Raw genomic sequence first — 14,714 nt, 5'->3', positions numbered from 1 at the left:
AGTCAGGACACTGTCACACATATGCTCTGAGATGTCTTTTCCTGGACCCTTGGTAATGAGTTGAATTTCCCAAAGCATCTCACCTCCCACACAGCCTGGCGGCAGTGCAAAGCAATTCCTCTCAGTAGATGATGCGGTCAACCTGGCCTCTCAAGCCCCAATCCCAGCTTAGCCCGCGTGCCTTCTGCCTTACTGCTCCTCTTCCCATTTGCAGGGCCTGTCCAGAGATGCTTCTGCTTTTCAGTCCCTCTCTTCTCTGCCTCTGAGGACACGCGGGCCTTACCTTTTCTTGCGTGCCTTCCCTGCCTTCTATAGCACTGCACAATCTGTAACCCATCTGCACCAGAGACACAGGCAAAAGGTCCATCTCAAGTCATTCACATCTTCAATGACATTTTTTTCTTTTCTCTCTCTCTCTTTCTCTCTCTCTTTCTTTTCCTTTCTTTCTTTCTTTCTTTCTTTCTTTCTTTCTTTCTTTCTTTCTTTCTTTCTTTCTTTTTTGGATAGGGTCTTACTATGTAGCCCAGGCTGGCCTGGAACCTGCTATGTAGAACAGCTGGTCTGGTCTTGAACTCACAGAGATCTGCCTGTGACGGTACCATGAAGTTCTTCAGTGGCTCCTGCTGAAGTATAAAGTCCACTATCTTACCCAATATATCGCTGTTTTCTGACTTTTGATCATTTAAACCCTGTTTTAGTGTGGTATACCTGTGCCGCTATCAAGACAATACAATATTAGAACTTTAGTTCATCTATACAGAAAGGACCTTTAATCTGAGCACTTCCTACTGCTCACCTGTCTGTTCAGTCTTCCTGAGAGACATTTCATATAAAACTCTAGTACATTTAAACCATGGGACGGATCAATGACTTAAGAGCAATTGATTAGAGAAATATACAAAAGAATCTTTAAAAGTCCATATTACCTTCCATGTTAATGTATTTATTTTCTCCAGATGGGCAAGAGTCCTACCATCTGACCTAGTGGTAGAGTGTCTGGTTCAGCACGGAGAACCCAGCACTACACCAAGACATCTGTCCTAGTGGTAGAGCATCTGGTTCAGCATGGAGAACCCAGCACTACATTAAAACATTAGTGAGGGTCATTCATACAAAGGAACAATTTTCAAACAGGTTAGAGCAGAAAAAGAATTTTTTTTAAAATAAAGCAGTTGCTCTGAATCACAATATAGGAATCAGATTTTCAAAGGGAATGCTGCTCCAGGTTAAGGGGTTGGGGGGGTCTCTCCTAAAGTGTCACTGACTTTCCCATATGTACCTCCTAGACTCTAAGACTTAGAGCTACCACTGTGAAAAAACTCAGCTAAAACAAACAAACAAAAAAACAAACCGAAAAACCCAAAACTTCTCTGTAGGACCTTATTCTTTCCTATGTATATACTTAGATTTTCTCTTATATGGTACATTTATTTATTTGGGGCAAAGCCATTCTTAAATGCATTATGCAAGTGAGATGCTAACATTATGGATTTCACCCCTAAATAACTTTAGTACCTGTCTATCTGTATCTATTTATTTAGACAGGGTCTTACTATATAGGCCACACTGGCCTTGAACTCTCCATCCTCCTGTCTCAGCCTCCCAAGTTCTGGGATTACCAGCAGGCTTTAATGTCTATCCTCTCACCACTAGGTTGTCCTTCTGCATAGACAGTATCACTTTACACATAGGCAAATCATATTAACTCAAGAATCTAATAGAGCCAGGTGTGGTGGCACATGCCTATAAACCTAGCACTTGTATGAGTTTTAGATCGGCCTTGTCTACATAATGAACTCCAGGCTAGCCAGGTCTACATAGTAAAACACTATCTCAACCCTCACCACCTTCTAAAAAATCTGGTACAAATGCAATTTTCAATTACAGCTTTTGTTTTGATCCAAGATCCAGTTAAGGTCTTGTACTGTCCTGGGTCGCACTGCTTCGTTGCTCTATCAACAATTGATTTCTTTCTCTCTTTTTTTTCATTGTTTTAACTTTTTTGAAGAATCTAGTCCATTTGTCTTTTAGAACATTTTTCTTAGGGACCAATCTGTATCTTACCTCCTCTACAGGAGTCTTATTAGGAACTACATTTCACCGTACTCAGAGATGGTTGTGGACCCAATTTAACACAGAAGCTGCACAAGGTTCTATTACCTGTCATATGGCACTGGATGACATAAGAGATGGCTGAGCACTGTATCTGTATACTTAGGTCTGGAGATAAACAAACTCACAGTATTTACGATATTTTGCCGGACACTAGGCAAGGTGATTACTGATAGCCGGGCACAGATAACACCTATTATTTCTGGTACCTGAAGAGGAAAAAGACATCACTAAGACCTTAATCCTGTAGGACAGTTGAGAGTCTTTATAACCATTCTAAGAGGTCCTGGGGAGATAGAAGACAAAATATTTTTGATTTTGTAAAGCTTAGGATGCTAAGGGTTTGATTCACTGCTAAAGCACTGCGCTAGAATATATGAGGGAGGACTGGGATTTGATCCTCAGCACTGCGGAAATAATACAACTTTCCAATCATCTTCTAGCAGTGGTAGCTCATGCCTTTAATTCTAGCTAGCACTTGGGAAGCATAGGCAGGTGAATCTCTGTGAGTTTGAGGCCAGCCTGGTCTACACAGTGAATACAGGGACAGCCAGGGCTATGTAGAGAGACCCTGTCTCAAAAAAAAATGTATATATGAATGTATGTCTACAAAAATATTTGGAAGTTGCAGAGTGCTTGCCTAGCATAAATGAGGACCTGGATTTGATATCTGATTCTCAACAGGGAGGTGTGGAGGTGGAAAGAATAAAAAGAATGGAGCGCTGGGTGTGGCTTGGGGGTAGAATGCTTGTTTGACACACACAAGATGCTTGCTTCAATCCAGCACCACAGAAAGAAAAAGGGAAAAAGGACAAGAAAAGAAAGAAGGAAGGAAATAAAAAATTTGTGAGCTGACACAGATGTCAGCTGTATCCTTGAGAAATGGAGAAGTGGGTTTTTGTTTCTCATGTATTTTTTCTGATTTTTGATCAGTGAATACATAGTGATTTTATAACAGAAATGTCATGTTATAGCAAGGGAGCCAGCCCTTACCCACTGTCGTCTCTGCTCTTTCAGAAAGCAGAAGCCAAGGCTTTGGTCCAGTTCTCCCGCTGTTTGACTACTGACCACGGCATAAAATGGCTATTATTACCACCAGGTGCCAGAAGCTCGTTGAAGTGTGGGCAGAGGAGGCAATTCTAGCCATAGAAACAAGAGGAAGAGCAGGGTGGTGGTGGCACACTCCTTTCATCTCTGCACTGTGGAGGCAGAGGCAGGCAGATCTCTGAATTCGAGGCCAGCATGGTCTACGTAATGAGTTCTAGAACAATGAGGGCTACAGAGAAACACCCTGTCTTTGGGAAAAACAAACAAACAAAAAGAAAGAGATATGAGGGGAAATCTACTGGGGGTTTGAGGAAAAGTTTTTCTGCCTTCAATAAAAGGACAAAAAGGAAGGCATCGTCTCTCTGGATTGTCTTTATCTGTCTTCTCATGAAATCTCAACTAAGCCAGCCACATGGACAGGAAAGGCAAAAGGATGGGACCCTTGATCTTGGCTGTCACTGCAAGTCAGTGAGCCCAGCATAGAAAATATACAGTGTCCAGATTTCCTATACATATTTAAGACTGTGTATTTATTGTAATCATTTAATACAGTAAATCACTTCTTTATAGTAAAAATATGTCAGATAAACATTTAAACAATTAAATCATCAAGACATAAGGTAATCAATTGTTTGGAAAAGCTTCTCACAGTTGGCCTTTCTGGCCACTAAAGGCTCCTGAACCGTCCAAGAGCCATCTGACTTCTCTGATGTGTTCCTCCTGTATCTTTGGAATTTTCTTTTTTATGATTCTTTTATTTTTATGTGCATTGGTGTTGTCTGTTTGAAGGTGTCAGATCCCCTGGAACTGGAGTTACAGACAGTTATGAGCTGTCATGTGGGGTACAGGGAATTAAACCCTGTACTCTTAATCACTGAGCCATCTCTCTAGACCCCACTATTTTTGCTCTTTTTATAGGTTAAATAAAATGGGTTCTTATTCTTTAAAAATGCCCTTTCTTTCTGAGATTGTTGCGGTGTTGTGGGTTGAATGTGGGAATGCGGGACTCTGTGCATGGATGAGCGCTCTTCACAGAGCACCTTCATTCCAGAAACACAATGAGCACTTAAAATGCCAGTGGCTCCTACACTTAGCTATTTCTGTACTCTTTCTATGTCTAATTAAGATATTCAATTAATTAAATATTTTTAGGGGAAAGAGTTTTGCCTCAAAGCCTAGCCTAGCTAGAAACTCACTATGTAGGGCAAGCCAGCCTTAACCCTTTGATATTCTTGTCTCAGCCTTCCAGGTGCTGGGATTATTCGTATGCAAGACCACACCCAGTTCTACCCTTTTTATTAAAAGGAATTATTATTGTTTTGTACATGTAAAGTTAAGTGCACGCATGCCATGGTGTGTATATGTGGAGGTCAGAGAGCAACTCTGTCCCCTTTTCCCACCATGGATCTGGGGATTGAACTCAGGTCATGAGGCTTGTGCAGCCGTCACTGACTTATAGAGCCATTTTATTGGCCCCCAGTGCTGTCCTTTGCATTTTAGATGATAAAAATAAATTGTTATTTCTTTCCTTTGTCTTTTTTTTTTTTTTTTTTCAGAGACAGGGTTTCTCTGTGTAACTTTGTTGCCTGTCCTGGAACTTGCCCTGTAGACCAGCCTGTCCTCAAATGCACAGAGATCACCTGCCTCTGCCTGGCTGGATTAAAGGTATGTGCCACCCACTTCTCAGCTTCCTTTGTTATTTCTTCCGTGGGCTTTAAATATTATTTAGGCGAGTTCTCTCTCTCTCTCTCTCTCTCTCTCTCTCTCTCTCTCTCTCTCTCTCAAGTTCTCTTGGTGCTGGGGAAAGCTGGTCTCCTTTCAGAGTCACTTCTGGCTGTCTGCTGCTTTAACTTGTTACCTTTGGTTCATCTGGGCCAGAATCTGCACTGAATTCCAAACTCATATTCATCAATTACATCTCCCAGGGAAATCCTGTTCTTTGCCAGAGAGCGAGAGAGAGATGTTCGGGTGTGTGTCAGTACACATCCACATGTGCGCCTCTGGGGGCCAGAGTTCGATGTCAAAGGTGTCTTTCTTAATCACTCCCCACTTTTTTTTTTTTTTGAGACACAATCTCATCAATCAACTGGAGCTCACCATTTCAACTGGACTTCTGGGCACTGAGCTCTGGGAATTTGCCCAGCTCTGTCCCCTGTGCTAGAGTTACAGACGCTCAGGGCCATGCCAGGCTTTCACATGGTTCCAAGGGATCTGAACACAGATCCTCATGCTTGTGAAACAGCACCCCACACGGAGCTAGCTCCCCAGCCCTGCACCTTAAGTTTGGTATGGGGACTGGTGAGTCCATGCTTACGTACTTGTGAACAGCAGAGCAAGGCTTTGGTCCTGTCCCCACTAATGCCTAGTTCAGGTGAGCACAAATGGCCAGACCTTTTCAGCCACAGGAGGGACAGGGCCTGCTTCTATTTCAAACCCAGGGGAAACAGGGCTTGCTTCTGTTTCAAACCCAGGAAATGGCTCTGTGCTTTTACCTTCTCAAATCGGTCCTCTGCATGCTTCATCAAAGTTATCAACAACTCTCCTGCTGTCTGCTGGGTACAGGGACGGGACAGGCTTTTCAGGCTGTCCAACGTAGTAATTATGAACTGTCTGAGTTCTTGTGAATCAAGGAAAACTTCAAAGACCTGCAACGATTTAGGAAAAATGAGTTTTCAAGATACCTGGTATGGGCTGGGAATACAACTCAGTGTTTGCCTGTGATGTGTGAGGCCCAGCACTCCGGCACTGTGGGAGAGAGGGCTGTGCTATCTAGTGCTGGCTTATTTACTGGGTAGCTATGCCCTGCTGTCAACTTGACTGCATTCGGGATTAACGAAAACCCAAGCAGTTTAGTACACCTGTGAGGGACTTTTTTCTTAAATCATTTGAGATGGGAAGACCCACCTTTAATCTGGGCCACACCTTCTGCTGGCAGCCTATATAAAGGACAAGGAAGAAGGGAACTGGCTCTCACTCTCTTAGCAAGTCCATCCCTTCACTGGCATTAGAGACTACTTCTCTGGGATTCCAGTATCTACTGAAGATCAGCTGAGATATCCATCCTCAAGGACTGAACACCTTACTGGATTCTTGGACTTTCTGTTGGCAGACGGCCATTGTGGACTAGCTGGACCACAGCCTGTAAGCCATTCTAATAACTCATATACATATATACTTTCTATAAGTTCTACCCCTCTAGAGAACCCTAATATATTTACCAAAATAGAAAACTGGAAGCACAAAAAGTCCAAAGCTAAAGTCTATTCACAGCCTTTTACTGCTCTGACTCCACATGACTGGAACAGATACACTCCACTGGGTGCTTACTGTGCAACAGGCAGTATGCCAAGCATTTGCATTGTTCAGCTCTTAGGGCAATGGAGTTGTCCCAGCATGTACAGACTCCCACTGGATAGATGAAGAAACTGATACCTGCACTAGATTACCTGGTACTTTAGACCCTAGATGAGTAAGATTTTTAAGTATCTCTTTATGTGTGTTTGTATTCATGTATGTATGCATACATGTATGTGTATGTATGAATGCATGGGAGCAGTGTGTGTGTGTAAACCAGAGGTCTGTCTCAGTGTTTCCCTCTGTCAATCTCTATCTTATTTTCTGAGGCAGGGTCTCTTACTAAATCTGGAAGCCACTGATTCTGCTAGACTTGCTGCCCATCAGATCCTAGGGATCCTCCTGGCTCTGTCTCCTCAGGCTAGGACCATAGGAATATACTGCTACACTCAGCTTTTTTCTTTCTTTCTATCTTTCTTCTTTTTTTTTTTTTTTTGAGGGGGCGGGGTTCGAGACAGGGTTTCTCTGTAGCTTTGGGGCCTGTCCTAGAATTAGCTCTTGTAGATCAGGCTGGCCTCAAACTCACAGAGATACACCTGCCTCTGCCTCCTGAGTGCTGGGATTAAATGTGTGTGCCACCACTGCCCAGCCAGGTTTTTTCCTTTTTAAATATGGCTATTGGGGCTAGTGCTCATGTCTTCATGCTTGCACTGAAAGCCCTTTACTGAGCCATCTCCCCAGCCTATAGGTTTCCTTTGTCTCTAACATACCTAGCAGATGCATATGTCTTTGCTGAGTAATGAACAGTTACATTTAAAAGCACATAGCTTGTTCGTTCGACCGGCCTCTCATGAAGCTCCTCTACATGAAAGGTTTAACACAAGCAAGTAGCTGGTGTTCAGTGAGAGTTCCCTAGACTGAGGTGAAATCACTGATCTCTTCAGCAAGTTGACATAAACCACTAAACTGAGACAGACAACCGGGCAATAAGACTTGGTAGTATAAGCCTTTATCTCAGCATGTGGGTGGCAGACCAAAGAAAATTGCTGTGAATTCTAGGACAGTGTGGTCTACACAGTGAGTACCAGTTCAGTCAGTGATACACAGTGAGACCCTGTCTTAAAAAAGAGAGCAAGGAATCTAGGAATCTGGTGTGTGAGTTCATGAACATGGTACCTTTTCTGAAAATCCTGGATGCTTACAGAGCACATTCCCGGGAAATCTCCTGTGGTTGGTTTTATAAGAAAAAAAAAAACAAAAAAATAAACAAAACAAAAAAAAAAACCAAAAACAGAACTTTTCAGTGTCATTTTTACCATCTCACATTTCCACAAACAAACAAGATGTCTGGCGTCTCCCCACCCTGCAGCACCCTGCCTACCTGGATGCTTCTGAGCTCTCTAATTACCTGGACAATTTTGAAGGGACAAGAGTAGAACTGTTTGACACTGTAGTGCCCCAGCAGCTCCCTGCACCTTTTCAAAATTTCTCTCAAGCTCTTGCCATTGTTTTTGTCCTGCGTGGCATCTAGGAAGAGAATGAGTTGTTATTATGCTCACTCTGCTTCTTTTTTGCTCATTCCTAAGTCTTTCTGATGGCCAATGTGAAGTCAATCCCTGGTTTTCCCTTGAGAGAATCAATCTAATCTGCAGGCAGGTCCTGTCCTCTTCCTTATAAAGCAATATATACAAACAGCCAAAGGGAAATGAAAAGGTGTTTTGTCAGAACAGAGATTTGGGCTGGATGATGGTGGCGCACGCCTTTAATCCCAGAACTTCGGAGGCAGAGACAGGCAGGTCTCCGTGGGTTTGAGACCAGCCTGGTCTACAGAGCTAGTTCCAGGACAGCCAGGACTGTTATGCAGAGGAACCCTGTCTCAAAAAACAAAAACAAACAAACAAACAGAGCAAAGATTTGGAGTGGTTTTCTGAGTAGGAAAAAGGGAAGGCTCCAGCACTGCCCCACTGGAGAGGAGTGGGGTGGCATCTTCTGGGACTTGCTGACCAGTGAGTTGCCTGCTCCCCTTGTACTGCCTTGCCTCTTCGATGTGCTTTGTTTTTGTTGTGGTTTGGTCCTTTTGAGACAAGGTCTCTTTACAAGGCCCTAGCTGTCCTGGAATTCACTATGTGTAGGCAGAGGCTGCTTATTCGTTTTCTGGCCGCCCAGACCCAAAATAATCACACAGAAACTATATTAATTACAATACTATTTGACCAATAGCTTAAGCATATTTATAGCTAGCTCTTACATCTTAAATTAACCCATTTTTATTATTCTATGTATTCAAGGTTCCAGAGCATCTGTGCCCTTCGGCAGCTACATGGAGTTTCCCTAACTCCACCTACTCTCTCTCTCTCTCTCTCTCTCTCTCTCTCTCTATATATATATATATATATATATATATATATATATATATATATATATATATATTCATTCCAACCTGGCTATATTCTGCCCTGCTATAGGCCAAAGCAGCTTCTTTTATTAATCAATGATAATAAAACATATTCAAAGCATACAGAGGGGATCCCACATCAACCACATAGATTAGGCTGCTCTTAAAGCCAAAGAGATCCACCTTCCTCTGCCTCCTGAGTGCTTGAATGCTGGAATAAAGGTCTGTGTCACCACATTTGGCTTGTTTCTCATGCTTTAATGTGACTTCATATTGCTGGACAGGGCACTGTGAATATTTGTTGAGTCAATAATTCAATTATTAAGTCTCAGGCTGTCCAGATATCCAGAAACAAATTCAAACTGGACTACAGGAGGATTTCCATCCATTAGAGAAAAGCCAGTATTCCTACCAGGGCCTAATAGTACACACCTTTGATCTCAGCACTCAGGAGGAAGAGGCAGGTGGATCTCTGAGTGTGAAGTCAGTTTGGTCTACATAGTGAGTTCCAGGACAGCCAGACAGCCAGAGCTACATACTGAGACTCTGTATCAAACAAATAAACAAACAAAAAAGAAACAATTTTTTAAAAGTCAGTGTTACTTAGGAATTTGTGAAGCCAGTTCCCAGCTGCTAAAAGAAATAATTTCCTATACCTCTGGCAGAAAAGGCATATGGCTACCTATTGACATGGACCTGTGGCAGCATATCAAAGCCCATACTGGCTCTCCAGGTTCCCTCAATCCATGTTCACAAGTACTTGTTACATATTTCAAAGTCCATCCTCTCGGATACCAGTTTGCTCTTCTGATAAGGACAAGGCTTTCTTCCCCAGACCTCACTTGCTATCCTCATGTCCCATGCTATTGCCAATATTTTCCTATCTATCTATCTATCTATCTATCTATCTATCTATCTATCTATCTATCTATCTATCTCTTGCTATCCTCTTGTTCTCTTGCTGTTCTTCCCTCTCTTGCAGATAGCCCTTGTCATATCCAGTCTGTTTCTCTTTCTCTCTCTCTCTGCTTCGGACTCCTCTAGATGCCTCTGGACATTCCCCCTCCCTAATAATGGGGAAGTCACATCGGCAGTTTCTTTGCTATGCCCGCTTGCATACATCTGGTGCCAAAACCCTCACATACAATGATTAATTGCAGTTCCTTACTTATGTCTTTGTAAACAGTGCTCACACTCAGAGCTGCCTTACATGGGGTGGCTGCTTTGGAAGCAGAGTTTCCTCAGTTGCTAAGGCTGTTCCCTCTGGTGCCTTTTCTACCTGTTCACCTGCTTGGTTGCTGTCTTCACATCAGCTTAAGAAAGCCTTTTCTGAACTCATCAACACATTTGACTCTTACTCAAGTTTCTGTACATTTCCTTTATAATACAGTTAATGGTGTTTCTTTGTTGACTCCTTGGGATACCCCTAGACTGATATAAAGATTAGGGACCTTTGTACTCTAGTTAGTATTTGTCTTAGTGTTTCTATTGCTGTACTAACACCATGACCAAAGCAACTTCAGAAGGAAAGGGTTTATTTGCCTTATACATCCACATCACAGTCCATCAGTGAAGGAAGCCATGGCAGGAACTCAAGCAAGGCAGGAACCTGGAGACAGGAGGGGATGCAGAGGCCATGGAGGAGTGCTGCTTACAGGTTTTCTCCTCACAGCTTGCTCAGTCAGCTTATAGAATCTAGGGCCAACAGCTTGGGGATGGGACCACCCACCATGGGCTGGGTGCTCCCACATCATTCACTAATTAAAGAAATACCCTACAGGTTTGCCTACAGTCCAGTATTATGAAGGCAATTTCTCAATTGATGTTCCCTCCTTTCTGATAACCCTAGATTGTGTCAAGTTGACATAACCGGTGAGCACACTACTGAATCCCAAATCAATTCTAAATGAACAGTTATGGGAGGAGGACCAGATGACGGCAAGGACCTTCCCACTTCTGACCAAACCAATCACCCCAATTTGTTTCTATGACCAAGGTCTAGTTACTCCACAGCCATGCAGATGGTGGACACGTGAGCGGGGTCCAAGACAGAGTTATGGCTCCAATGTTGAAGTCAGTGTCTTAGTCACTGTCGTGTTGCTGTGAAGAGACTTATAAAGGAAAGCATTTAATTGTGGACTTGTCCAGAGTTTCAGGAATTTAGTCCATTATCACTGTGGCAGGAAGCATGGAGGCAGGCAGGCATGATGCTGGAGAAGTAGCTAAGATCCATATGTTGAGAGAGACTGGATGTAGAATGGGTTTGAAATTTCAAAGCCCAACCCCAGTGACACACTTCCTCCAACAAGGACACACTTCCTAATCCTTCTCAAATAGTGCCACTGCCTGTTGACTAAATATGGCTGTTTGAAAGAAAATGGCCCCAAAGGGGATTGGCACTATTAGGAGTTGTGGTCTTCATGAAGAAAGTGTGTCACTGTAGAGGTGGGCTTTGAAATCTCATAAATGCTCAAGTCATGCCCATTAGACAGTTCACTTCCTGCTGCCTTTGGATCAAGATATAAGGATTCTCAGCTAGCACTATGCCTGCATGATAATAGACTAAACCTCTGAACTGTAAGAGAACCACCCCAATTAAATATTTTCCTTTACAAGAGTTGCCATGGTCGTGGTGTCGCTTCACAGCAATAGAAACCCTAAGACACTACGCATTCAAATATATGAGCCTATAGGGGCCATTCTTATTCACACCAGCAAATCAGCATTGCCTCATCTCTGCCTATGGACTATGGATCTTTTTCTCTATGAATTGCTAAAGAAAATATTTCTAGAACATGGGAGGGAGGGTAGGAGGAGGGCTGGTGCCTATGGCTGTGCTAAACATTAGATTGCACCTTCATTCCACAATGTCTTACATTTCAGTTTCATACTGATATGGAGCAGGTAATGTGTTCCCTCTGCAGCCTCTTCAGCCACCTCTTTCACTGGGTCCCCACACAGCAGTGCCATCAGAGCCACCAGATGTCCAAGCTTCTGGAATTGCAGGGGAAACTAAGTGAGAAGGAAAGAAAAATGTCATCAGAATATGGGGGGCATTTCACCTTCAATTGAAGTTGTTGAGGAGTCCGCAACTCCAAAGAGGCTAAAGGGTCCCAGGCCCTTGGAATCTCTGGGGTTACTGTTTTACATGTTTGCTATGATTCCTTCAGTCAAAGGGCAACCTAATCTATGAACATGTTCTAAAATGAGGAGGCTTTGGCAATAATGATGTTCATTCCAACACTAATTTTTTAAATAATTAATTAGATAATTAATCTTTCAAACAAAGGTTTCTCTATGTAGCCCTGACAATTCTAAAACTCATCCAGCATTGTTTTTAAGGATTGCATTTTGAAAATATTTGCCTAGTAATGGAAAAGGAAATTATGGCATAATCATTCTATGAACATAACCAATAGAAATCAAGTGTCTGGCCTGGAGGCTTGGGTTAGTAGTATAACTCATGCCTATCCTTTCTAGGGACCCAATAACATACAAGAACAAACCCCATCATGAAAACCTGTTAAACAAGAAATTTATGACACACTAAGCAAAGAAAAACCTATCAAAGTGAGTACAGCACTAATTCTTAAATATATTGATTAAAGTCAGATGCTGGTGGTACATGCTTTTAATCCCAGCACATGGGAAGTAGATCTCTGTGAGTTTGATGCCAGCCTAGCCTACAGAGCCAGTGAGTTCCAGGACAGTCAGAGCTGTTGCAAGATATTTGACTACACTGTGTAAATGCTGGCACAGCATCTATATACATTTTTTAAAAATAAAAAATATTAAGCCAGTGCTGTGGAATACTCCTGTACACTGTGTGAATATATGTTGCTATGATTGGTTTAATAAAAAGCTGACTGGCTGATAGCCAGACAGGAAATATAGGTGGGACAATCAAATTGAGGATAATGGGATAAAAGAAGGGCAGAGTCAGAGCTGACACAGAGGGAGTCAGCCCAGACACAGAGGGAGCAGATGAATATGTCATGCTAATAAAGGTATTGCCACATGACAGAGCATAAATAAGGAATATGGGTTAACTTAAAAGAACTAGTTAGTAATAAGCCTGAGCTATTGACCAAGCATTTATAATTTATATTAAGTCTCAGAGTCATTTATTTGGGAAGCAGCTGCTGATTATTTGGGAGCAGGCAGTCAGGACAGGAAAACTCTGCCTACAAGCCAGGTATGGTGGTGCAAGTCTTTAACACCAGCAGTAGGGAAGCAAAGGCAGGTGGATCTCTGTGAGTTTGAGGCCAGCTTGGTATATAAAGTGAGTTCCAGGACAGCTAGAGCTACATAGTGAGAATCTGTCTCAATACATAAATAAACAAACAAATAAAACAAACTAAAACTAAAAACTACTTTTAAAAATTATTTGTTTTCATTTTAGTGTGAGAGAGAGAGGAAGAGAGAAGGATAGGCAGAGAGAGGGAGAGAGATGCATCTTTGGGCTCATCTGCCTCAACATAAGTATGGAGGTCAGAGGATAACTCTGTGGAGTCAGTTCTTCCTTTCCACCTTTATGTGAGTCATAGGGCTTGAATTCAAATTACCAGGCTTTCTAGTTCTAAAAAACTTTTTTTCTTTCTTTGGTTTTTTTGAGACAGAATTTCTCTATGTAACAGCTCTAGCAGTCCTGGAATTTACTTTGTAGACCAGACTGGCTTCAATCTCACAGATCTGCCTGCCTCTGCAGCTGAGGATGCTACTGGACTTCTGCGATCTTCCTGCCTTTCCCTCCCAAGTGCTGGATGGCATTATTTGACTGGCAAGGATTTTTTGTTTTTTTTTTAATGTGGAGGCATCTGAACTGAACACTACAGTGAGTGGCTACATGGAAAATTGGGGCTGAGCATTCCAAGTAGCTGAAACAGCAAGATGAGCTTTAGGTAGTTAGAGATCTAAAAGAGACTAGTGAGGTTGTAAGGGCTGCAGAGACAGGTAGGAGCCAGTACATCAAGATCCTGAATTTTAACAGCAAAGAGAGTCACTGGGTTAATGAGGAGAAGGAGGGCAAAGAGGAAAAGAAGGGAAAGAGGAGGAGGAAAAGTAAAAGAGGAGGAGAGGGACAAAGAGAAGGATGGGAGCAAAGAGGAGGAAGATGGGGGCAAAGAGGAGGAGGATGGGGCAAAGAGGAGGAGGATGGGGGCAAAGAGGAGGAAGATAGGGCAAAGAGGAGGAGGATGGGGCAAAGAGGAGGAAGATGGGGCAAAGAGGAGGAGGATGGGGGCAAAGAGGAGGAGGATGGGGGTAGGAAGATGAGGATGAGGGCAAGGAGGAGAATGGGAAAGGAAAGAAAGGAAGAGGGGGAAGAGGAGGAGGAGGGAAAAGAGGAGGAGGGCACAAAGAAGAGGAGGAGGAGGGGTTGAGGAAATGAAGCCCAAGTTCAGGGTAAGGCAGAAAAAATGACAACCAAAGTTAGAAAAGAAAGGGTGATTGGAGAGCTAAGAAGGTACTGCGAGGCTGGGAAGGTGGGTCAGGGCTTAAGATTGCATGCTGCACAGTTATAGGACCAGCACCTGTGAAACAAGCCAGGTCCTCCTGGTCTGACACTCCACACGCATGCCCATGTACACATGTGCTGATACAGACAAGAACACACACACATGCATGACCATGTACACACGTGCTGATACAGACAAGAACACACACACACACACACACACACACGTATGCCCATGTACACGTGCTGATACAGATAAGCACACATACAAGAAAATCATCCGCTTTTAAAGAAGGTATTACTAGTGGATGCTTCTTACCCACCACTCTGAAATGTGACTCAGGAAGATAAACAGCGTTGATGGAGCCTCTGTCTGAGGGGTGGGAAGCTAATACTTTCCCTTTCCTCTGC

At 42.9% G+C, this 14,714-nt stretch overlaps 1 protein-coding gene across 1 annotated transcript in view; it reads right to left on the bottom strand.

Moving 5' to 3' along the window:
* The window catches only part of Mroh8 (maestro heat like repeat family member 8), an 83,521-nt gene that overhangs the window by 24,144 nt on the left and 44,663 nt on the right, over nt 1-14,714 (bottom strand). Inside the window, exons 9-12 of the mRNA XM_057780334.1 lie at nt 11,725-11,860; nt 7,862-7,980; nt 5,652-5,804; nt 2,161-2,321 (exon numbers count right to left, since the gene is read on the bottom strand). Of these exons, the coding sequence (XP_057636317.1) occupies nt 2,161-2,321; nt 5,652-5,804; nt 7,862-7,980; nt 11,725-11,860 (569 nt within the window). The remainder of the gene's footprint in view (nt 1-2,160; nt 2,322-5,651; nt 5,805-7,861; nt 7,981-11,724; nt 11,861-14,714) is intronic.

This window comes from Chionomys nivalis, chromosome 9 (genome assembly GCF_950005125.1).
Source record: "Chionomys nivalis chromosome 9, mChiNiv1.1, whole genome shotgun sequence".
NCBI classification, from domain to species: Eukaryota; Metazoa; Chordata; class Mammalia; order Rodentia; family Cricetidae; genus Chionomys; species Chionomys nivalis.
This window is presented reverse-complemented; position numbering and strand designations above follow the sequence as displayed.